At 38.1% G+C, this 26,581-nt stretch overlaps 1 protein-coding gene across 3 annotated transcripts in view; it reads left to right on the top strand.

The window, feature by feature from the left end:
• The window catches only part of Lrrc7 (leucine rich repeat containing 7), a 505,545-nt gene that overhangs the window by 331,097 nt on the left and 147,867 nt on the right, over positions 1 to 26,581 (top strand). For all 3 annotated transcript variants that reach the window (XM_013514397.1, XM_013514396.1, XM_013514395.1), the window contains exon 8: positions 3,987 to 4,050. In XM_013514397.1, the coding sequence (XP_013369851.1) occupies positions 3,987 to 4,050 (64 nt within the window). The remainder of the gene's footprint in view (positions 1 to 3,986; positions 4,051 to 26,581) is intronic.

The raw sequence follows: 26,581 nt of genomic DNA, 5'->3' as shown, positions 1-26,581 counted from the left end.
GGCAATCTGACTTTTCCTATAATCATTTTAATGTAAACACTTACTGTATCATTTGGTCAACCTCATATGTGCATGATTCCATGGATGGAAATGGACAAGAATTCAGCTTCATCATGTTCCAAAAGAATTATAAAAACTTCAAGCAAAGTGTGCTCTTGCTCTAAGAAATGCCTTGCAGGGAAGAAGGAAAATGTTTCTTAGTCACATAAACAGGAACTAGCCTAAACTATTTCCATCTGTTAGGGAATCACAATAAACATTTGTCCATTTTCTCTGAGAAGAGCTGCCAGGAAAAAAAAAACCTAACACTATTTTCTCAACGAGCTTTGCCAAAATGTGCTGGCCATGTGAAATCATGCAACACCTATCAATTCTTGGAAAAACTTTAGGAAACACTGACTCAATGTACTAACTGAACTTTGAAAGCATCCTCTATGTACTTTAATAGCTAACCCTCATAGAGCACCTACTATGTGTTTACCTATATCAACTATTTTAATCATTGCAATAACTCTACAATCTAGGGATTTTTATTGTCATCTCAATATTATAGCTAAGAAAACTGATGTACAAAGATACTGTATGGCTTCTTCACAGTCAAATTGCTACCAAATTGTGGAGTCAGGATTTAGACCCTGCTAATCTGAATCCAGAGTCCGTGGTCTTAACCACAAAACACATAGCGTTGTTTTACCGTACGCTAGATAACCAGAGGTGAAAGCTTACCTAGACATGCTGCTCAATATTTTCCTGTTCTGTTAAATTTTTTAAGCTTATTATTGCATGTGTCAGGAAGCTAACAAAGATGTGACTGTCTGTGGACTATTGAACTTCGGCCCTACCTGCCTTTATCCACAATAAGTGAGCTGCTGTATATTCATTACTGTAGAGTATTCATTACAGCCCGATCAGAATAGCTCCCTGGTAACTTAATTAATTGTCGCTACTTCCTTGGCAACTGTTAATTAATTATAGATGCCTGATATAAATCGAGTAGTTCATCTTTGTAAATAGTCTGGAATTCAAACTTCTCCCCGGTAAAGGATCACTCCTTCAGGCCTGCATTCATGTCTTAATTTAGCAGACATGATAGAAAAGCTGTTTGCATAGTAGGGAAAAAACTGGCAAGTTACCTGCCTCATGGAGCCTAAATAGAGTACAGGAATGAAGACAAGGAGAAAGTAATTTACAAAGTGAAAGTTCTTTCCAGTGGTCAGTGCTAAGAGACAACAAAGCAAGGCCATCCGCGGAGTGAGTGCCCCTTAAGATAACTAAATTAGCATGTAAATTAATGTGAGTCACCAGCAAAATAAATGGTTCAGACAGATGAAGATCAAATTCCCAGCATTATTGGTGCAGAATGTGACCCAAACTCTTGACCAAGCCCTAACGCACACCAGCCAAGAAGTAGGACTAGAGCCTCCTGCAGTAACGTCTAAGGGAAGGTTTTATAAGTTCTTCACTTTGGAACAAAATTGCACCTCCTTTGAGAAGGCAGGTCTATGTTTCGTGTGTTATTATCTTAGGCTACCATCTCAGAAAAGTTGATTATATTTCAACTTTAGATGTACATTCATTATTTCCTGTCAAATGTGCAAATATACATGAATCATATAGAGCAGGCTCATTCAGAATCTAGTGCAAATGTCACTTCTTCTTGAAACTTTCCCTAATTACTCAATTGATATTTTTTTCTCCTTCTGACATCCTATAGCAATCTATGCGTACTCTTACCTTAGTACTTAATTACTCTGGAAGTCATTATTCACTTAAATGTCATTCTCATTTAGGAAATAAGCCCCTCAGAGTAGATTCAGTGTAGGATATGCTAAACACCCTATAATGTACACAATAGCCACCTATAACAAAGAATTAGCCAGCTTAAAATGTCCGTGCCCCTGAGGTTGAGAAACCTTACATTCCAGAGATCTTTGGAACTCAGGTGCACATGACATGGCCTGCCAGAAAGAAACACACACTCTTTAAGAAAACAAATGTTCACAAAGAATAATTATAAGGTTAAAAATACCCTGCATTCTATTTTATTTTACTTGTTTGTAATCTCATAAAATGAAAAATGTATTTCATCTAAAAGGAAAATCTGGAGGAAGAATTTGACTGGTAGCGTTTAGCAAGTAGCACTTGAATAGGAAAAGCCATAGGCTGTGTTATCAATTGTTTAAAATCTTAAAATCTTGTGGATAAGTGAGGACAGTCCATGTCAAGAAGCAATGGAAGGAAACTTTTAATATTGAGGCAGGGAAGATATCAGGCTTGTATTTTAGAAAGCTCAGTTTGGCAGCATGGCGTGTTGTGGGAAAGAGAGGAAGGGTTAATAGCAAAGAGGCATCCTCTCCACTGGCCTGGTCTCCTTATTTTTATGTTGGCCCCACCCCAAGGCTCATTACAACCCTGCACTCACAGACATCTTGTAAAATGAGTCAGTGTGTTCACATTTTTCATCAGCCTTTGAGTGACTCTCTCTTACCCAGAATCACAGCCTAAGTCTCCCGCTGAGCGGTTACCTCCTCTGTTATCCATCACCCCACAGTCTCCCTTCCTGCTCTCCCTTCCCGCTCTCCTCTTCAGCAGCCTTGGCCTCCTAGGACACCCAGGAGGCAAGAAAGCAGTGCGTCCATGCTCTTCGTTCTTCCCCTCAGCGTGCTCTTTCCTTCAAGCCTTGGCTCAAACTCCGTCCTCTGTTTAAGGCTTCCCCTGATCATCCTGTTAAAAATAAAATTCCTACATGAGCTCTCCCTATCCAGTTCCACTGCATAAGCTTTCCCTATAGCACTCACAACCTTCTAGTACATTATTTTATTTTACTTAAGTATTTTGTTTATGGATAGCCTTCTCCCACTGGATGTAAAGTCCTGTGGGGCAGAAATTTGTATGTGTTGTTTCACTGCTGTTCCCTAAATAAGCACATAATCTCACAGTGATAGATGCTGAATGAAGAAAGAGTATACACATTGTTATTTTTTATTTCTGAGAGTCTGAAAGTGTCAGGATTTCAGTAATACTTTATTTCATGCTCATAAAAATGCTCATAAAAATGCTATAATTTCTCACTACATATGGTGGCATGCCCCAGTACTCAGAAGGCTGAGGCAGGAGGATTGCCATGAGTTCAAGCCAGCCTGGGCTGCATAGTAAATTCAGTGCCAACCTGAATTGCATAGCAAAACCCTGTCTTAACAAAACAAACAAACACAAAAAAACTGCTGCAATTTCTATATTGATTTTAAAGGTGAAGAAACTAAACTTTCTAAGATTTGAATCTGTGATGCTTCAAGATTTTCTGTATGCTTAAGACTTAATGACAGCATTCTGGGGGGTGGGGAGATAAAAATCGTTCAGGAAACACTATCTTTTATTATGTTGTATATTTGTGTAACCGTGCTTTGAGAAATGCTGACGCCATGAGCAGTGTTCGAGAGTCCCTCTAACCTTTGATACAAACTCTTGCTTGGAATCTTCCAATTATTCATTCACAGTTCTTACAGCATGAAGCCAATAGGCTTGGGAAACAAAAAATACGACTTGTCTATAATAGAAGTTCATCTGGGGAAGTAGAAAATGCTGGACCTGATGGTGAAATTGTGCCAGGCTGTTGAGTTTTAGAATGCTTGGTTAAGAACTGAGTTCATCCATTGGTTTCCAAAACTGTGGTGATTCTTAAAAATCTTTCCCAACCACACACCTCCTACCAGTGGACATGTTTAACAAGATTCCCAGGTTGTTGTTAGGCAGCCAGCCTTGTGCTCCATCCACATACCAGGATTTAGTATCCTATGGATCATGGTAAGCTGCTAAAGGTTTGCAGTCTGCATTCAGTACATTTGCAAATTTATGTCTCGCTGAAGAACATGCCGAATCTGCGCCTTGTGCAATCAGGTAAATCTGACAGAGCGGTTAGTGGAATGTCTTTCAGAGTAATGTGCCTCGCCCTGCCTCACAAGAGTATTTTTCTCCATCTGTTGTAGGTCAATGCACAAACTGGCCCAGTTGGAAAGACTTGACCTAGGCAATAATGAATTCAGTGAGCTGGTAAGCACATGCGTTTTCTAAGCTTGCTAAGTACGCTCCAGAAGATTATTTCTTTTGCTCTGTTTTTTTGAACTCCGGGTATTAAATCATCAAGTGCACATTTGCATTTGCTAAATATAAAACAATTAAACCTGGGAGCTAAAGGAATTGAGGAGACAATGAACCGTAGAGAACTGGATGTTAGGTTTCATTTAACAAGTGTTGGGGTGGCAGCAGATGCCTATTGTCAGTTTTGAACCACAACTTTATGTCAGGTACCATGTTAAATGTGGTCCATATGTATCTCATTTAATCCTGACTTGATAGGTTTTAGCTTTATAGAAGAGAACTTGAAGTGGCTACTGACATAGATAGCTGCTATGTGCTAGAACAGAATTACAGACTTGACTGACTCCAGAAATCTATGGCTTGAAGAATTCTTTCTGGGAGGCTTCCTGGTAGTGTGAGAAATGTGTCACCAATGACACTGTATTTCCAACCACTGTGACAGTGTCTTTCTAATGAAAACATGTCACTGCCTCATCTCCAGCAAGAGTGGAATTCTACCTGTTCTTTTGCAGTTCAGTTTTTGCTCAAATATGCCAAAAGACCAAATCTCAAGTGCCTATAGACAATGTATAAGTCCTAGAAGTCTCCCCCTTGGATGTCTTGAAACCTCAAAAATTGAATTCATCAAAAGTATACTTTAAGTGCATTTAAGTTAAAACATTTAAGGGTTAATCAGTTTTTCTCTTCCAGCTCTGTTGCTTGCTGTGTGATTTTGTGCATGGTGTTTGACTTCTCTGACTCTCATTTTCCTGATTTATAGAATGAAAGTTATATTGCCTTGTAGGCTTGAGTGATATAAATAATGCATGTATACAACCTGGCAGAGAAGCAATTCTTTTTTTATTTTAAAGAGAATAAATATGATAAAAGAACAGCAAAATACCAACAACATACACAAAAACAAAACTAAGCAAAAACAAAAAAAATGACACAGGGTTTCAGAACAAAATGATAGGAATTATCAGTGGTTGTTATATTACACATTGTTATCTTCTGCAAAGTTGCTCAGATTGTCAGATGTAAGAATGCAAGACTGATCAAACCACTAAAGAGAATAAAAAATAAAAACAAAAAAATTAGAAATAATACAGAGTTTCACTAGACAAGATGGTAGGAGTTCATGAATGGTTGTTATATTGCACAATGTTGTCTTCAAGTTAGTTGTTCAGATTTCCAGTGTAAGCATGCAAAATTGGTCAAAAAAATTAAGCATTAACTGTTCCTTTCAATAAACCCTTACACATCAGCAGTACAGTTATCCCAGCTATACATATATGTACATATATATATATATATATATTCCCTTCTTTCTTTTTCTCCTTTCCCTCATCCAAGTTGTTCCTTTCTTTGAGCAATTTCTTTCCCTTTCATAATATCTATTGTACATTTTGGGTTTTACTTACTCTTTCAGGTTGTTATACTAGGGAGACCGTATGATGTTTACACATGCAGGTTCAATTTATTTCACTCATTAGTATGGTCTCTAGTTACATCCATTTACCTATAAAAGCCTCAAGTTTATCTTTTTTATAGCTGAGTAATACTCCATTGTATAAAAATACCACATCTTTTTCATCCATTCCTCAGCTGAAAGGCCTTTGGGTTCTTTCCAAAATTTAGTTGTGGCAGATTGGGCTGCTATAACACCAGTCTCCGGGGATCACAGGCTTCACTCACACTCGATTTTTTTATGTTTCATTGATGTTTTTTAACTTTAAAGAGAAAAAAAGTAAATAATGAAGCTGGATAGTAGGATGTTTACAATAGCTGATGCATTGCATATTATTGTCTTCATAGTACTTACTCAGAGTACAAGATATAGGCATGACACCTTACCTATTAGCACACAACATTCTTCTCAAGGAACTGAGAGAAGCTAGCTGTACAGCTGTCTATTTTGAATATAAAAAGACAGTGAACTTATTTCCTTTGTAGCCAATCTTATCTTTGCCCTACCCTTCATCAGCTGATCATTAAAGGTAAAAACTGACTTTTACTCCTCTAAGATTAGAAGTTTAATCTGATGTGAGGAGCCAGATGGCCCATTTGGTTGTGTTTGTCTTCCTTGCATAAAATCTCTCGGTTTCTTTCATACCTTTCCCTTTTCTTGCTCTGAGGTGGAATTTTCACCTGGGCAAATGAGGGGACACATTTTTGTGATCTCAGCTAAAAGGACTCCCTCCCTTGCCTGCGGTGGTTTTGGAAGCGTGCCGGCTGCGCATGCTGACCTCTTCGCTGCTGTCTACATTGCCCCCTACGTTAAGTTTCAGCCTGAACCTCTGGTCAGCTCTTCCGGCTCAGACAAAATCCCTTGGGAGCAGGGGTCACCGCCCCCTTGCATACATTGCCAAGCTCATCTCTCACTGGCAGTCGAAATAGATGGCCTGAAGCCAGGGCCCAGCCTCCTTCTCATCCAGCTCAAGCTCCCAGCTCCCCGCAGAGGTGCCATGGTCTCTGCCCTACTCCCGCCCCACAGGCGAGTTGGGAAAAAGATCCACGGGAGACCCTGACTTCCTAATCCTGTGCTATTCAAGCAGGAAAGCATCAGAGAAATGAGTGGTAACTTCACTGTAAATATGACAGGATGCCTGTTTGTTATGGACGTCTACATAGGTAGACCTGCCCACCAAGCTGGAATTCTGGTAGCTTCTGTTTTGCATCAGTGCATCATTACTGCATTCACAGATTCCTTACAGGCATTGTCACTGATAAGCTCCCTTTGTTAGAAGCATTAGGAAGACTGACGAGTGATAACTACAAATCAATGGATTCAAAACTGAACGTAAGAGAAAAAGCTTGGTATTGCATCCTATCAAGTGTGACACATGTAAAATACTGTAAGTAACATGTGTGAGTTACAAAGCATAACGAAACGTGTCCCGGGAGACCCCCACTGTGTTCCTATGAGCTAGCACACTGACACGCTCTTTCCAACCTCATCCTTCTGTCCTGTCCCCCGAGATAACTACAGTCCTGAACTTTTAGCATTCTCGCTCCTTATCTTATCTTCAGCACTAACCACAATTCTGAATTTTGTTCAACATTCCTTTGCTCTATTTTCTCCTGCCAGTGTATTTCTAAGTATGATATTGCTGAGCTTTGCTTTTTCTCATTACCATAAATTTGTCTACATCACCACTTACATCCCTTTTCTTACCTTCATGGACAATCACTTAGGATGAGTTCTTTGGTTTTATACTGGTGCTATGAGTATTCCTATATGTCCACACATGAGAGATTTTATCTAAGGCATATATTTACAAGCGGGATTTCTTGGTCACAAGTTTTACATATATTCATCTGAAAAACTAATGCTTTTCTTTTTTCAGGAGGGCTGTAATCATTTGCCAGTAATGTCTAAAAATTCCCATGATTCACATCTTTGCCAACACTTGACTGTCAGACTTTATTTTTGCCAATATAATGGTTATAAAATGATCTTCCATCGTGATCTACATTTGCATATCCCAAACTTCTAAGGAGCTTGACCATTTTTACATGTTTGTGGAAGTTTTTATGTGTTACCTCTTCTGTAAAATTCCTGTTTATATATTTTTGTCCAGCTTTCTATTAACTATCTTTACTTTGTAGAGATATAGATATTGGCCCTCTGATGTAATAGTACATATTACATCTCTATTCAAGATACATATAGGTACAACATGCATCTTTTTTAGTTCTCTACAAAGTCTTTATATTTTCTACATGGTATCTTTTTATGAACAGACTTTTTTAATACAATAAAATGTGTAATTTTTATGTATCTAGTATTTTGTGTCTTGCTTAGGAAGTCTTTTGAATGTCAAAAAAAGTTTCCATATTATTTCTTTGACCACAAGTTGGAAGATATCATTTCCACAGTCAAGTATATTTCCATCTGGGTTTAATTTTGATAGTATATGCATTATTTTTTTCTCCGTTACTCATTTATTATGTAGTCTCTCTTTTCCACACAAATAGCATGTGCTCTACTTCTAGCACAAAAGTACATTCCCAATCCTGGATGTCACTTTTTAACAAAATTTCTGCCCATTCATAACTAACTCTCTTCATTGCTAAGCTATTCCTTGGATACTAATATAAGAAATTAGGACAAAAGATAAGTTTTTCTGCTTCATAGGACAATTGTCTCCAAAACAAGCACCTGCACATTTACTTTTCATATGAATTTTAGCATTAATTTACAAAGTTTCTCAAGAAAAAAGGCTGTTGGCATTTGAATAGAAAGGCATTGACTCTGTAACCCAGTTTTATTGGATTGACAAGGGACAATTGTCATTTTATAATTTTGAATCATTTTATGAATCAACATAACATATCTCAGTTTCTTTATCCATTTTAATACCTTTCTGCTAAGTGTTGTTTTCCTCAGAATAGTTTCTGCATATTTGTAGTCAGTTTATTACCACGTAGCTTATCTTTTTGTTGTAGTCATAATGTAGTTCTTCACAAATGGTAATTTCTAAATGATTGGGGTAATAGTAGAGTATTACATTTTATTTTTGTTTCTTAATTTATGTCCATATCTAGCCATCTGCTAAGCCTACTTACTATAAATATGAGTAATTTCCTACAGACGCTTTAGTAATCCCTATGTGGTTAATCAAATAGTCTATGAAGAATCCTAGTTTGTTTTCTTGCTCCTCAATTTTACGTACTTTATTTCTTTTTCTTTTTTATTTTAAAGAAAAGAAAAGTAAACCATAAAAACAATGGTAAGATGTCAAACCAAGACTGCAGGAGAGTAGCATTGGCCAGTACATTGCGTACTGTTAGCTTTAAAGAGGTTGCTCACAGTACAAGACATGGGCATGAAAAATTGGTCAAACCATATAGCGTAATCCTCTCTTTTCAACGAACTAATAGCAATTAGCAGTATAACTATTTTAACTATCTTGTGTATATGTATATTTTCTTCCTTTCCCCTTCCTTTTTATCTCCTTCCCCCATTCCAGTTTCTCTTTCCTTTTGAGCAGTTTCTTCCCACTTCACACTATCTATTGTACATTTTGGGTCATATTTACTCTTTCAGCTTCTTACACTAAGAAGACAATGCAGTGTTTACACATGTAAGTCTGATTTTTTTCACTTATCAGTGTGGTCTCAAGTGAAACGGATGCAACTTTATTTCTTTTTCTACACTTGAGTAACATTTTTCTCCTTTAATCTAATAATGTGAATCATACAGAGATCATTTTTCCATTTCTGACCTCCTATATGGACAATCTGTGCCACTGTAGCAAAGCATCTGAGACTGGATAACTGTAAGCAGTGGAAATCTGTTTCTCACAGTTTGGGTGACCAGAAGTCCAAGGTGAAGGCCCTGGCAATTTCAGGTCTGGGGAGGATTTAATCACCTTGCTTATGAGATGATGCCATGATGTTCAGCCCCCATACAGTGGAAGGCAAAGGGTAAGAGAGGAGAACAACTGAAGCCTCTTTTGCAAGGTTATTAATCTCCTCACAAGGGAGGATGTTCATGACTTAGCAGCCCGCACTCTTAATACAACCACAATGAGAATTAAATTGCACCATGAACTTCTGACAAGATATGTAGTAAACTCACAGCATAAACTGTTCTGCTCAATTGTTTGGCAATTAAAAAAAAAATCTGTGCTCGTAAATGAGATTTGTATGAGGTATCATCAAAAAGTATGGTGAATGTTTAATTTTTTTAAAAGTTTATTGCAGTAAAAGACACATTGCCGTTAGTTCCCCTCAGAACACGCTTCCTCACCTTGATCACATTCATTCCATCAGCCTTGCCATTTTCTGAAGCGGTTCTAGCACTCATCTTTCGTGAGTGTCTTTAGTTGTGATGTCATGGTTGCCTCAGCGTCCTGACTCAATTCACCAAGTTCGCCTTTCATGGTCATTGTGACTTTGGAGAACAGCCGCATGTCACACAGTACCAGATCCCATAAGTATGGTGGATGAGAACACACCATAATGTTTTGATTTGACGGAAATTGCCATAACTTGCTGATCATTGAGAAATGATCAAAAATATGATGAGTGTTTAAATTTTTAAAAACTATAACAGTAGGACACAGTGCTGTTAATCTTCACTGAAATACTTAAAGGACTACCTCTGCCTTCAAATACACTTACCCATTACTCTTGTCAGTGTGTCTTTTACGGTAGGAAGTTTTTTATTTAAATACTCACCATACTTTTCAGTCACCTCTTGTGTACATTATTCTCGTGTACTGTTACCTGTGTGTTCCCATTCATCACTTTTGGAAAATTATCAGCCCTTGCCTCTTCAAATGTTGCCTTTTATCTAATTGTTCTCTCTCCCACTAGAGTTTGGATTAAATATGAATATAAGTGTGATAGCATAAGTGCTTAAGAAACACTAGCTACTTTTGCTAATTGTTTTGTACATTTTTCTCAAAAAAAATTAGGTAAAGAATGACTTTTAAATATTTATTTCATTTGCTTAAAGAAATTCTTTCTGCCTCTTTACTTAAAATTGTCCAGTATGCCTCCTCCAGAATTTAGAAGCATGATGCTGAAATCATTGTGAGAGTATGTTCAACTTTTTTGACCTATTTAATGAGCTACTTATTAAAAGAAATGCTTCCAAACTATGGGATTCAATTTCTGAATTAAAGAACAAAGCATGATTTTAAAAACAAAATATTAAGTAACAGCAGCAAAAATATCTTAAGGACAAAAAAAATGGACTATGTAAAATTTTTAAATATAATTCAGTAACAGATTGACTTTATAACTTCAGGGAATTTGCCAGAAGATAGTATTATTTAACTAATACATGAGAGTGCATCTGGCAATCTTTATGAAACATTTTATAAATTCAGCCATCCATGGATATATTACAGTTTTTGATAAAACTTCTTTACTGAAAAGCTTAAGACCAGTTTGCACTCTATAAATCACTATTTTCAGTACTTAGTAAGGTTGCAGATTTCAATAATGAAGAATTTTTAATTTCAGTGTTCAAATGGACTGTGTTTCTGTTGGCTTTTCTCATTTGACTTTTATTGAGTCAAATGAAAATTTCAAAGACATAAATTACATAAAGAATTCTTGGAATGAAGATATTCTAAATCATAGAACTGAAAAGAAATGCCAGTAGTTATATAGACTGTGTATTTAGGTTAAGCAATACAGATGTGCTTTCATAGAAATGTGAAGCAGCTGAGCACTTACTTATGTTGGTGTTTTAGCTTGTAACTGAAATTGATTAGAATTAAATTAAAATCATTTTATTAATAGCATGGCAGCAAACACTTTCGCCTTCCTAGTTTGCCCAAGGTGTGTGCATTTTCAATTACCTAAGCTGTGTGTATACCTGAGGTGGGCATTGTTTACCTAGACAATAACTTCCTTTACAAGTAACTACAACACAGGTTTACCACACCTACTAATCCAATGTTGTCATTTATTCTTCAGGTGAAGATCATAAAAAGGAACAAAATGTAGTAGAATTTATTATTATATAAATTGACTTTTCTGTTTTTAAGAAGAACACTTGTAACAGCCTAATTAACTCCTCCATTTTCCAGCACTGGGAAAACTACTAAGGCAATATAAATTTGTGTGTGTGTGTTTGTGTCTGGGAATGTAGCTTAGTTACATTCAATCTCCAGTTTGAATCTACATTCAAATCTACATTTGAATCTACATTCAAATCTATATTTTTGAGTCTACATTCAATCCCTTGCAGCACAAATTAAAGAAAAAAGTTAAAAAGAGGGAAAGGGGAGAGTGAAAGTGTGGGAGGGTGAGAGGGAGGCAGGGAAGAAGGAAGGAAGGAAAGAAGGGAGGGAGGAAGGAAGTTAAACCCCAGAATTACAAAGTACATTGAAGCAAAGTGAGCTCACATTTGGAAACAATAGTTTAATAACCAGTAAATGACCACTGTGTCACGAAAACGGTAGACAAAAGAAATATTTATTTTTGCTGACCCAATTTTTGTGTCATTTTCCCCAAAAAGCTTTCCTTTGACCTAGCAGGATATTCAGCTCCCAACTGGCACTTGGTAAATGTTGAGAGCAAAGGAGTGAATGAATCATGTGACTTTGAAAGCAAACAGTTCAGCTAGTTCTAATCGATTAAAACTCCACAGTAACAGAGGTGGAGGAAATGGGAAATATTTTTATTTATCTGAAAAGGAATCATTCCACAATAAATTGTCTTTTGAGGTTTCAATCCAAATTAGTCTTGAGATATCTTCCAAATGTGTTTCTTGACAAAACTTGATAAAACGATAAAATTTGGATTTGTGACAAGCACCTACCTGTCTCTATACATACATACATAGCTATATGCATGCATATATACATACATACAACTCTATTCCTACTAGCTCTGGAATTTGAAAGGAATCCTTGATGAATCCTTCAATGAAAGGTATGTTCTGACCGAAAATAATTAGAGGCATTTTTTTCAGAGGAGCATTGAACTGGTGACACCACTTTCACCAATGTAACATTTGTTGACTCAGATTTTAATAAGCAGTCTCCGCTATTACACAGACCGAGAAGGAGACTCATTTTCTTGCTTTCAATTTTTCCCTTTCCTAACATCGAAGTAAATCATCTTTACCTCTTTTTTTCCAGGGCAATTTTTCCCCCATTCCATTTGCCATTGCTGCCATACCATGACTGGTCACCATGAATGAAATTAATTAGCTCTGTTTCCCTTTCCAAAGAATGGATGTTTCTGAGAATATTATCTTAGTACGATCAGGTGCTCTGATGATTGTAACAACAGTTTCTATCCAGCATATCAAAGAGAATAAAAATGTTCCCTGATGGAACCAGAGTAAAGTACAATTAATAAAGAGTTCAAATTTATAATCAAGACTTTACAAAGAAGAGTTCTGCAATCATGGAATAAGAGCAAGAGAACATTTTTCAGTTGTGAATCACCCCAAAAGCTAACAAAAATTGTATTTAATCAGATTCAAACTTACATCATTTTGACTGCTGTGTCCTGGATTGAGGTCAGAGTAGTAGAGGCAGTAAACAGTTGATTAATGGGTAATTCCTAAAAGTACCGTCAGAAAAAGACCCAATGGAATCTGAATTTTGTAAATTAGCTATACTTTCTTTCAAAACAGAAAAAGTTATTAACGATATATAATTACGTATACAATGAATATTCTAAACGAGAACAATTTTAAATTACAAAAGTACATAATTTCAAAAGCTAACAGCCGCCATCATAAAAATAGTATCATAAAATCCAGAAAAATATCAATAACACGCATATAATACACCCCCCTGTTTTGGTTTCGTGCTCTTTGACAGCCTTTTCACACCATTGTTTTGTAGCACAAGGGAAAAATAATCCAGTCTGTCCTCTAACGTAGTTTTTGTTATTGGTAGTTTGCCAGTGTTCGTTTCAATCTTACAATTTTTCATTGATATGCCTTGTAAAACATTAGGATGGTTGTCAGATTTTGGAGAATCTCCACATGCCTCTGTTATTCCTTCTCTAGCACCTATGTCCTTCCATCGCCAGGTAATGAAAGGACACACCCAGGTCTCCATATATCCTCTGTCCCTGCCCCTACCTGCATGAGGGTCAGATAAGTTTGGCACAGTGGCAGTAAGAGCCTTTCCAGAAGTCACTTCTAAGCCAAATGACATCATGGCGGCCAAGAAGGAAGGAGAGAAAGAAGGGAGGGGCCGGGAAAGGAGATGGGCCCTTCCAAGCCACGCCCAGTGACCCGCCCTTTCTCACCAGGCCCCACCTCCTCATAGCAAGTCAGCTATATCTCCCCCATCATCCAGTCACCTTCCAAAGTCCCCACCTCTGAGCACATGACACCTTTGGGGGACAATCTTGATCTAAACCATAGCACGAAACATAAGAGAAATTACACAGAGAGGAAGTCAGGATGGGGACAGTTTAAATATCTTATTTTTACCTAGCACTCCAAGCCTAAACATATACCTGTATCATTTTCCTGTTGATGAACTATAACAAGTTGCCACAAACTGAATGGATTAAAAACAATACAACGGTACTGTCTTACAGTTCTCTAGGTTGAAGATTCTGAAGTCGAGGTCTTGTCTGGGATGCATTTCTTCTGAGGTTGGGGAAGGGAATCACTTCCTTGTTTGACCTTGAAGGCCACTTGCAGACCTTAGCTCCTGACCCCTTCCTTGTTACATTTTTCTGCCTCTGTCTTCACTCTCTTCTCTCCCTTCTCTGACCCTCCTTTTCTGTATAAAGATTATTGTAATAACATTAGGCCACCCTAGACAATCCAGGTTAATTTTCTCATCTCAGGACCCTTAAAGTCATCATATTCTGTAATGTTTCAATTGCCATGTAAGGTAATATAAAATTCTGGGGATTAAGTATGGACATCTCTGTTGAACCGTTATTCACTAAAGAGAATGAAATCACACATATATGACTATAGATAAAACCATTATGGATAATAGACAAAAAAAGGGAAATAATTTGACTGTCCATAACTGATTGATGAACATAACGTGGTATACCCAGACGGTGGGATAATATTCACCTTCACATGCAAAAATGAAGGACTGACTGCACTACAGCATGCATACACCCTGGAAACATTGTGCAAACCTGAAGTAGCCAGAAATAAAGATCATTTGTATGATTCCATGGACATGGGATCCATAGAACAGATAAATCCACAGTGGCAGAAAGATTAGTGCTTGTCAGAGTCTGGAAGAAGAGGGCAGTGAGGAAAGGGAACGTGGAGTTTATGGAAAACAAAATGCAGCGAAACCAGATAGTGGTAAAGGGTCACAACTATGTAGATAAAAAAACACTTAATTCTGCACCCTATAAAAATTAATTTATGCCATATGAATTCTATTTCAACTTCATAAATCTTAAAACATCTTACAGCCCTGTGCCTTATGCCATGTGTCAGTCAACCGTGAAGGCATACCCATCGGTGGTCCCATTAGTATAGTGGAGCTAAAAAATTTCTACTACCTGACATTTTTACTGTACTTTTTCTATATTTAGATATGTTCCAATGCACAGATACTTACCCTGTGTTACAGTGGCCTGCAGTAGTTGATGTAGCAACAGTGCACGAGTCTGCAGCCTCGGAGCAACGGACGATACCATACAGCCTTGGTGTGTAGGGGATATCCAGCGGCTATGTCTGTTTAAGCACGTGCTGCAGTGGTCACACAGTGAGGGAGTCACATAATGACATGGGTCTCCAGACAGCCCCCCCCCCCCCATCGTCGAGTGATTCGTGACTGTGCTTTTGGAATTTGACGAAACCACATGGCCATTTCTTTGTACACTCTGCCAGGCTGCCTCTGACCATCAGGAAAGTAGTTCACGCAAGTGAGGAAAGTCAAAGCAAAGCTTGGGGTTCTCTCACTCAAAGCTAAACCTGTAGCTAGGCAGAAGCAAAAGGATTTGTTGGTAGATTGGACATCAGCAATAAGACAAGAGTTATTTTTTTAAAAAAAACTTTAAGATTTGAGATCTAAGCAAGCAAACAATGAAATTTCTAATTCTCACTAGTAGACTAGAAGAGATAAAAGTTTTACTATCTTTTGTAAGATATATATACATAGCATAAGATCTACCCAAAGTTTTAAAATAAATTTTTAAATGTACATGATTATATTAAGGTTGAAAGCAATGTGTACCACAGATTCCTAGGGCTTTTTTGTCTTGCATAATTGAAAGTTTATATCCGTTAAAGAGAAACTCCCTATTCTTTCTCACCTCTGGAAGCAACTTTCTACTTTCTAATGCCATAGATTTCACTTCTTTAGGTATGTCATAGAAGAGGAAATGTGAAATATTTACCTTTCTGTGACTGGTGGATGTTTTTGATTGGATAGGATTTCCTTCCTTTTTAAGGCTAAATTATATTCCATGTATTAACACTGATCTATTCATCTGCAAAAGGCATGTAGGACATGTAACCTTCCATCAGACGATTTCCATTTACGTTGCTTCCACGTCTTAGCTATTGTGAATAGTGCTACAGTGAACATCGAAAGATAAATATATTCTTGAGATCTTAGTATCAATGCCTTTGGATGAATACCCAGAAATTCCACTGTTGGATCACATGGTAGCTTTATTTTTAATTTTTTAAAGAAGCTTCATGCTTTTTCCAGAGCAGCTATGCCATTTTACTTTCATACCAACAATACACAAAGGTTCTGAGTTCTCCAAAGCTTGTTTTGTTTAAAAATATCCTTTCTATCAGCTGTGAGGTGACATCTTATAGTGGTGTAAATTATTAGGGATGCTTGGACATCTTTTCATATACCTGTTAGCTACCCTGTATTTTCTCTAAAATATTCAGGTCATAGGACCATTTTTAACCATGCTGAATAATATTAATATGAAAATAAGTACATTTAATGCAAGTAGAAGACAAAATGGAAAAAAAATCACTCGCTCTTAACAAACACTTTTAAATGTATCTAAACAAAATAAAGACGTGGTGTTTTTCTTTTTATTTACTGTTACCAGTCCGTGTTTGCAGCACATGGTTATATTCCGTGTGTGAAGTTGTGCATGCATGTAGCAAGTCTTGAATTCCTTTCCATCCTCTCCCCTCCTTTCTCTCCCCCTCCATCTCTTGGTCCCCTTCCCATTCAAGAAAGATCTGTCTCCCAACTTCCAATCATCTTTTATTTGCCTCTTTATTTACATTTTGGATTTCTCCTCTAAGAGAAACCATGTGATATTAAAGCTTGTGTGTCAGATTTATTCCACTTAGTATGGTCTCCTGTGTATCCACTTTCTTACAAATGACTGAAGTTTATCTTTCTTCATGGCAGAGTAGTACTCCACTGTGCCATTGTGGGTAAATACCAGATTTTCTTTATCCATTCATCTGTCAATGGATATAGATACATGTATATAGATATAGATAGAGTAGGTAACAAGTAATAGTATAAATCTATGGAGTACAATGTGATGCATATATATATATGATAAATTGTGAAATCAAGTTAATAACATTCCATTACTTCACATATTTGTCCTTTATTTTGGTGAGAACGTACACCATCTAGAGTCATAGCAATTTTCGCATACAGTGTGAACTCCGTCCCCAGGCTGGACGGCAGATCTCCAGATTTTGCTCCGCCCACGCAGCTGAAGCACTGTACCCGGAACAGGCCAGTGTGTCGCCATTCCTGCCGCCCTCGTGGTCACCATGCTTGCGGGTGTGAAGTGATTGCCCCTCTCTCACCTGCTCCTCTCTGCTTCTGTGAGCTGGACTCTTTCAGATTCCACATGTGAGCGCTTCTGTGCTACCATTTTGAGTCTTTTCATTTCAAGCCGGAGGACCGCCCTGAGCATCTCTAGTGAGGCAGGTCCGGTGGTGGTGAAGTCCTTTAGCAGAACCACGCTAGCAGCAATGTGATACTTTTCCTGCACAGTTCTGCTCCCTCTGGTGGATTTTCTTCTCCTGCTGCCTTTCTGGAGTCCCCTGAAGGGTGCTGCCTGCTGGTTTATGGTAAATGAACAGTCAGGTAGGCAAAGGAGCATTTTATTTGTTCCTTTGAGGAAAACAGACAGCAGCAGAAGGCCCTTCTTTGAATGATAGATCCCTGGCTCCCCGCCTGCCATCCATGCCTGGATAATCAAGGCTGTGACTGACGTGTCCGCTGCTGGTTAGGAGTCCTTGGTTGAGTTCAAATCTGCAGGGAGTTCACCCACCCCCACCTCCTGCAGCAGGGCATTCACAAGGCCAGAAGCCTTGCTTGCCAACAAATATGGCTACAGACACGCTGATGAGGAGAAACACTTCCTAAACTTTTTCAGCTCTTTTCTCCTGCTGACCTTGGTGTCAGCAGAACGCTGCCTCCTTCTCCACCCGACCCTGCCCCTCATACAGAAGCAGATGGGGTAGATCTTTAAGGAGCAGCCCCAGCTCGCAAGACAACTCTAAATACTGAGCCCTGAATGTCTAGAAATCCCTAAACTGCTCCCTGTGGATCAGCTATGGCCAGTTTTGCTCCTGGATCCCGTTGTTTCAAGACTGGAGATTTCCCTTATTTAAATTGCTAAACCAATTGTATTGCTCTTTCATTGCAAAAGAGATTGTAACACCAAAGTATAAAAAGGAGAAAGAGGAAAAACGCCCCCACCAGCCGCACAGGCCCACTTAAGAGGTAAACATAGTGTCAGGCAGATCCTGTGACTTTTTTTCCAACGCATTCACAAATATGCGCAGCCTGTGCATGGTCTCACTTCAATATATAGCGTGGGAAAGGCTATATATCCTATCCGATTCTTCTTCAAAATTTGCATATGGTTTCTACTGTAGGCATCCCCCTGTTGATTTAGGCTATGATTTATTGATGGGCATCTATGTCGGTTCCAATATTTTGGCATTTTACCGATGCAATGACCAACTCACTTTTTACTTAGGCCCACAAATATTGGCAAAGAATGGATTCTTAGAGGTGCAGTTGCTGGATTTTGGGTATGTGGCACGCATATTTTATTTTAAAAGATACTGTAAATTTTCCTTCCCAAAAGCAGTACTAATCTACACAAACTTTTGGAGCTTGCTAGCAAAGCCAAGCAGTTCTGATTTCCCAGAGGGATCCCTCTTGGTTTGTATTAAGTCACAGGTGACTGACATTGATTTTTTTTCATCTAATTAAATTTACCTTGTTTCTTCTGCAAAATCTTCTAAGTTTCTGGCTTCTTGGTTGTTATCTTTGTCTGTTCACTAGCAACATCTTTTCCCTTAATTTGCTTTCAGTTTTGTTTTCGTGTTGTCATTTCCATGAAACTTTGAGAGAGACAGAAGATAAACCCCTTTTGACATCTAAGCCCACTTTCTGCTTTGCCATTCAGCACGCATTTCCATGAGGTCTGTGCAGGTGCTCTGCAAGAACTGAGGGTGCAAAGATTAATCAAACACAAAGTTGACTTTGTGAAATTTAGGCCTAATAAGAGCAATGCAAATGACAGAGCCACCATTAATAAACAGCTACCTTAGAGGGATAATAAAATAAAAAAAAAAAACCAGAAGAATGACTTTGGGAGGAGTTTAGGGTAAAGCAGTTCTTGAGATGCCATTAGGGGAGCAAGCAGAGCTTGTGGAAGATACAAGAAGTGGGACAGCGGAGTGGGCTTGGCGCCCTTGAGGGGATTAAAGAAGCTGCAGGGCAGACCCTTTGGGAGACTAAAAGGAGGGGAGATTAGACAAGGGACCTGAAGTAGAGATGCCGGAGTCTCCGAGTGCCGTGTTAGGAACTCAGCGTTTGCCCTATGAGTGACAGTCTCAAAATTAAGAATGATATAGTCAAGTCTGCATTTTAAACTTCATTCTGTTGCACAGGATGAATGAATCGCTCAGCTAACAAACTTTCACTGATAACTTACTAGCCCTCTGAAATTGTGCTAGGCGCTAGAACTCTAATAGGAACAGACAAGAAAACAGTGGTAAGTGAAAAATTCCACCTGCTTAAGGAACATAATGTCAAGCCTAAAGTGGAAACAGGAGAGGAAAAAGAATGGATTCAGGAAATGAAGTAGTGACAGAATATGGGGAGGCGGGTAACAGAGAATGAATTGGGTGTGTTGTTTTCAGTTGTAATTTGGATGATTTGGTATTGTTAAACGTGGAATACGGTGACTGTAGCAGGAGATGGAAGTTGAGCAAAGACACAAAATAGTTCTGAGCGCCCTGAGTTAAATTGCCTTTGAAGGATTCAGGCAGAAACGTCTAAAACAAGTGTAGACCTGTAATTTAGTAAATGTGTCTGAGTGATAGATCTGCATTTGGGGATCACTAGTGTTGCTGAACCTGTATGAATGGAGAAAGACAGGAAAATGATTCAGAATCAGAAGAAATGGGGGTTGTAGAGAGTAACAAATATACATGTCATATAAAGTTTCAGGTATTTTCTGTATAACTAATAACTGTTGCATTGATGAATAATTAAACCAAATTACTAGGTCTTATTATTTAAGTTCTACAGAACTAGGGAGTTTGCCTCTGTGTTCACCTGTATATCCTAAGACCTGGAGTATCGTGGCAGGTATTCACCAAATATTTCTTCCTTCTCTGGATATATTTTTTATGTATTTGTTACAGGAGTGGATTCACAATCATGACTTTTCCCGGTAAAAACTCTAACAACCATCTTCCAAGCCACACAGTGCTGAATTTGTACAGCCAGATCTTTAACTCTGAAAAACAGGATTCTTCCTCAAATATATAACCCACAAAAAGTTGTACCAGTCAGTCATTATCTCTTAAATGTTCAAACAGTTGATGTCACAGGGTAGTTGCTCTTTTATTCCATTCCAGGTGCACATTTTTATAGTATGTTCGTAAGACAGAAACACAAATTTAAGAAAACATTAAGGATAATGTAGAGAAAGCAAAACAAAACATGCATTTGTAGCCAGGTTCCCAAAGGACTAGGCTTGCACTATTTCAGACACCTCAAACATCCTCACAGCATAACCTCTGTCCCTGTCCACAGTGAAAATCTTTTCATGCGCTTAACTGCTGTCAACAAAGCAGGGAAGCTCACCGCGGGGGGCATAATCCTCCTGTACGTCACAAATGCCCCTCTGTTTTTGTCAACAAAAACAGGCCTTCCTAATCAGTCAACTGAATTCCTGCTATGTGCCAAGTATTATCCACATTCCAAGCAATTTACAAAGAAGTACAATGTGAAATTGCTTTTGTCTTTGTTGTTATTTTGTGTGTTTTTGTTTTTGTTTTTGTTTTTGTTTTTGTTTTTGAGGGGTTTTTTGGTTGTTCTGTCTTTTTGAGACAGGGTCTCGCTATGCAGTGCAGGCTGGCCTTCGGCTCATTTTGTAGCCCAGGCTGGCCTCACACTCTCAACAATCCTCCTGCCTCAGCCTCCCAAGTGCTGGGATGACATTTTCATTTTCTTTAAAATAAAAAAGCTACAGTGTGTGCCCCTCCCTTTAAGAAAAGTGGAAGTTTGCTGGGGAGATGAGCAATGAAAGAATGCATTTACACGTCAAGTGAATTGTCCAGGGAATGAACTCTAGCCTGAGGTGTTCCACCGAGAGTCTGCTAATATCGGACCCAGTGTACCTTTCTAAAATGTTCCGCTAAACCCTCAGCTGTAAGAAAACGTCCCCTTCTGCTGTTCGTCACTGAGCTGAGTTGAAGGGCTTGCTGTCTCCCAAACTGGCAGCTTGCTTTGCTCTTTCAGGGCCTTCACCTGGACTGGTTCTTCCTTGCAGTGTGCCCTTGCTTGCACTCATCCTCCCTTTGTTATAGTATGTGTCTTTTCTTTTCTTCAAGACCCAACTCATGTGAAGCGCTTTCTCCAAAGTTCCCTGATTGTACTGACTAGGGATAACTTCCCAGTTCTCTAAACTCCTCTGTGAAGCTGTTTGTGCTGCCCCTATTACCTTTTGTCTTCTGTCATAGCTGTCCCCATCCATGCTGGTGCCTGACGCTAGCACACAGCCCTCCTTTCTCCTTCTGCGCTGCTCGGTGAATACTGTCCCCAGGGGTATCTAGTTCCTGGGAGCACAGCGACGCTAAGTTGTGGCTTCCGTGCACCCAATACTATTGACCATTTCCATCTCCTTTGTTCCCTGAAAACATCTTCACAAATGCGAACCATTCTTTTAACCAGTACTGATTACATAATATGTATCTTATTGTAAATAACTCACCCCGGCTAGGGTGCAAGCTCCTGAGGTCAGGGAATCTGTGCAGTCGGTGTGCAAGCACTGTATGTTAAAGATGTATCACCAAATTGCCATCAACACTCGTTGAAGACTTGTATTTCAGGACCACACTCATCAAAATTCTGACTGAATTTACTGTGGAACCCAAGAACTGCTTTGTATCAAACTCACCAGATGATCTTTGTCCATGTTGCATTTAAAGAGGGTAACCAGTTAGTAACTATTTATTGAATGCATGTTTTCTTTTTTCTCTCTTAAACTATAAGTATCTTCGGGGAAGGGTATGGGACTGCCCAGTTTTCGTGGTTCCACTAAGTATGCAAGCTAGCACTTTGACCATGGTACATTCTCACATGCTGTGGAATTGCTGCACGTTAATGGGACGATTTATGAATGAGGTGATTAAGAAAATCTTCCCCCGTGGCACAGAGTTTTCTGGGCCATGAAGAATGAGTTGGATTTGGATGGGTGGGAGGGGAGATAACATTCTAGTCAGGAGATCGGCAAGGAATAAAGGTGAGCATTATAAGAATCGACAATTAGTTTGTTTAGTAAGAGCAAAAGGTCCTTGTGGCAGAGGAATGAGAGATGAGGCTGCCTGCCCACTGTATAAAATAAACATTGGTTAGCAGAACTCTTACTTTCATTTTAATTTAATACAAGAAAAAAACAAATGGTTTTGATGTGATTAATGACCGGCAAGGGACCAGGAGGCCGACTTGGCAGGCATCCACCTCCATGGCACATGTAGAAATACAAGATTTAGGACAGAATTAACCTGCACAAGCATCTGTTCACAGCTCCATGTGCAAGGGAGAAAAATAGACCAAAGCATATGCTACAAGTTCAAGTCTGCAGAACATTTTCCCTCGTATCATGCTGCTAAGAATTCACATTTTTAGTAAAATGTCTTATAGGCTTGCTCTTCTGAATTGAAATACCACAGTAATAATAAAGCAAAACTGTTTTCTCAAAAGAGCACTTGTTAACCCATAGAGAGAATATTAACTCATTATAAGAAAGATAATGAGTTGTATTTATTATAAAATATACTATTCTGCTCCTAGGACTTTGGGTGTATCAGCCTATGTGTCTGTAATGAATTCACTCGCACACTCACCAATTGTGCACATGGTTATTAGCAATCTACTACTGTAAAGTATGGCAGACAAAATTGAAGCTTCACATACATGACACAAATTGAAGGCTCATTCTTATATGAAAGAAAGGCTGATATGTAGTAATATCAACGAATTGTCATTCATTCACTCATTGAACAACTCTTAGATAAATAAACATTGCTCCAGGACAATGCTTTGTTCTCTCATGTGTCCCCACACTGAGCATGGTATGGATAGGGCTTAATATATAACAAGTGCTCAATAAATAGTTGTTGGATAAATACAATTATTGATCACTGGGGGCTCTCAGGATACATAAATACACTAGGAACAGAAAGAGCTCCGCTTGCCTTGACTCATATGTAGTAGAATTTCAGCTGTGTCGTGTGAAGGAACTTCTAGTAGAATTTTGCTTAGTGTGTGAAGACTCTGAGAAGTGATCTTCGACTGAAATCTAAAAGATGAGTGGAAATTAACCAAGATAGAGAGAAGGGGAGAGAGCATTTTAGGGAGAAGACGGACCAGGAAGGAGCGTGGTGAGTCCACAGTGGCTGCCAGTGTCAGCAGAAAGCAAAGGAAGGAAGGTGAGAGTACATGAAGACAACGCTTAGGGAGTTCCCGAGCTGTAAACACTAGACCAAATTATCTGGATAAGAAGCTGTCCCCCTGAGAGTGGATAAAATTCAAGTTGGTTTGTTTGCAACTAGTATATTTGAAAATGGTATGTTTGTAGCTGCTGTTTTGGTTAAAGTTACAACGTCAAAACTCATTGCTCATTTATAACATAAAAAAAATTTTTGATAAAGCAATTTTTTAAATGACTAGCAAAACAACTGAGCATGTAATTCAAATTGTATAACGCTGGTTCTTGTAGATTATGCCAATAAGTATTGTAATTTTACTAAATTACACAGCATCAATTAACCCTCACATGGGGGTTAATAAAGCAGCACAGTGCCATAAGAATAATTTGGGGGTACTGATGTAGAACTATATTGACAAATTAATATACCCTGGCAAACAGTTCATTTCATGATTGTGTGAGGCTAAGAAAAAATATTTAATTAATGAATGTGGGCCACATGATGCAATGCATGCAGAGAAAAATATAGCTGAGACTTTTGTGGAGCAACTGTGGAATGTAGAAACAATGGTATGCTTTAAAAAACCAAAGAAATAATTGGTTTTACTCTCTCCCTAGTCATTATAGAGTGTTTGGTCAGGTGGACTACTATTACTTGATTCAACTCATTTCATTTCTCCTTTGGCATGAATCCTGTTATACGTTTTACAACACTATTTATCTCTGGATTGAATCTCTTCTCCATTTTACATTTTGTCTGAGACCACGTTAAGTATTCTCTCCCTCGCATGCATATGCATGCGTATCCCATAACACAGTGCTGGATGTGAGTTTGATGCTTAGTAAAATACTGGTTCAGTTTTCAGAGGTGGTAAGTTAGAATGCTTATAATAAACAATATGTTTTAACACTAATGATAAGATGTATTGTAAGTTCTTAGGCTTAGTTATTATTATTTGAGTAGTCGGGTTTAGGGATGGATAGAGTAGAAGGTTAAGAATTGTCTCTTACCAGCTTATATTGTTTATGTGGGATGTGGAAAACAAAACAGTAACTATCTAGCAGTATTTGTACTAACCTGATTCTTACTTAGAAATAAATACACAACAAGAAATATTGGAGTTTACAGTAAAATAGACGATAATATATTCAAAAATAATAAAACTAGTATATTCAGGAGTAATAAACAAATATAAAAAAATAATAACTGAAGTTTCAAATAACTCATAGATGTCTGTGTTTAAAAATATTTACATTCTTCAAGATGCAGTTTAAATGCCCATGATGAACAGCACACGAGATCTTGTTGATGTACATACTATTACAATGTACAGAGGTCAAGTAAGATAAGTATAATGAACATTTTTCTTTTCCTCATGGGAGAAAAACACAGTAAGATTAAATCCTTCTATAGATAACACTCATTTTTTTACTTTTCACTTAAAAATATTTATTAACATTCATTGTGTTTCCACCGGGCTAAGTAGAAGGCTAGGTCACCACTCTGTTTAACATTTCCTCTCTACCGCAAATTAAAGACAGGATTTCTTTGGAACCCAAATAGGAATAGGTTTCTGTCATGGCTCACTTCTTGCTTACCTCTAATGAGCTATTCTTGCTACCTAACTCATAACCAAATGGTCTCCACCTGACAAAAACTTTACAATTTTAATATATATATTCTCATCTCTACTGAATAAATTTAAAGTACTGACAATAAGCAGTAGATTTTCTGCCTCTTCATTCACTGACTTGCAGGCAGGAAAAATAGTACATGCACATGGAACAGTTCAGTTTCTCTTTTGATGAAATGCTGATGGGTTAGCAGATGGATGATATAATTTCTCTATCATTTTGTGTTTAGGTAATTGGGTATTATACAGTTTAATAAAGAATAAATGACCTTATATACAAGATATTGATTACTGATTTTCAAGAAATTCTAGTCTTGAATGACATTGAACCCACTCTAAACAGCAACAGTCTTTTCTGATTCAGGAAGTATTTCGGTTTCGCAGTACACCTTGATGACCTTCCAGGGTCATTGCCGGTGGTCTTCACAGCCAAGAGGCAGGGATTCAGAAACCCACAAAGCTGAGCCTAGAGCTCTCAGTGAAAGAGATTTGCGATTACTGGTTTGCCTTTAGAAATAATAATTCTGATTTCTTTTTGACTCCATGAGATATCTAAATTGGAGAAGGTGTTTATCTGATCCAAAAGAAATAGTTTTAGACATTTTCAAAAGTTAAATTATACAGTTGTATAACACTAAAACATGGCATGCATATGTATATATATGTATATATAAAATATATATATATATACATATATATATATATATATATATATTCACACATACTCATATATGCCCCATCCAGTGCAGATCTTGAAACTCCAGAGGGAGGACAGGGGAGGATGAAAAAGATAGAAGTCAATATGCAAAAGCTGAGGTCAGGTGGAGCCCTCTCTCCTATGGGAAAAAGGAACTGCCCAGCACCTGCAGCACATTTACTTACACAATCAGCATATGAATAAGTTCATGAGAGCTTCAGGGTAGGGTAGAATCTGGGACAGGAAGAGGATCTAATCTCCAGCAGAACAACAAGTCTTGGTAGCTTCATGGGGAACAAAAAGTGTCTACATTATTTCAAGTGAAGCTCAAGTCACTTTGTGCATCAGCTCCTTGAGCTGTGCGCACTTCTCAGGGGGCCCTGCCAAACTCCTGAGAAGCAGTGGCCTTGTCCTAGATACCCGAGGTACAGACAGCTGCACCCCTAACACACACACACACACACATATATATATACGTAGTCCAACATTTCAAACATTAAGAGGTAGAGAAAATAGGTACACTGTATAAACTATACAACTTATCATAATTATAATTTTCATTCATGAACATGCATACATCACCTAAAGGCTCTCAAATAACACATGACACTGACAATTGCAAAATTTCTATCTTGAAAATACTTACAACCGTGACATTTTCCATAATCTGTTGTGCTTTAATACAACTTTTGCACTTACACTTTAAAATTCTTTTTCTTCTTTATTGGCTTTCTTCTGTATTTTCTGGCTCTGGTAGCTCATTACTAAATCTACCTTAGTAGCTATCGAAATC

This window comes from Chinchilla lanigera, unplaced genomic scaffold, assembly GCF_000276665.1.
Source record: "Chinchilla lanigera isolate Chin_1 unplaced genomic scaffold, ChiLan1.0 scaffold00022, whole genome shotgun sequence".
NCBI lineage: Eukaryota > Metazoa > Chordata > Mammalia > Rodentia > Chinchillidae > Chinchilla > Chinchilla lanigera.
Note: the sequence above shows the minus strand (reverse complement) of the source record. Positions and strands in the feature narration are given on the sequence as shown.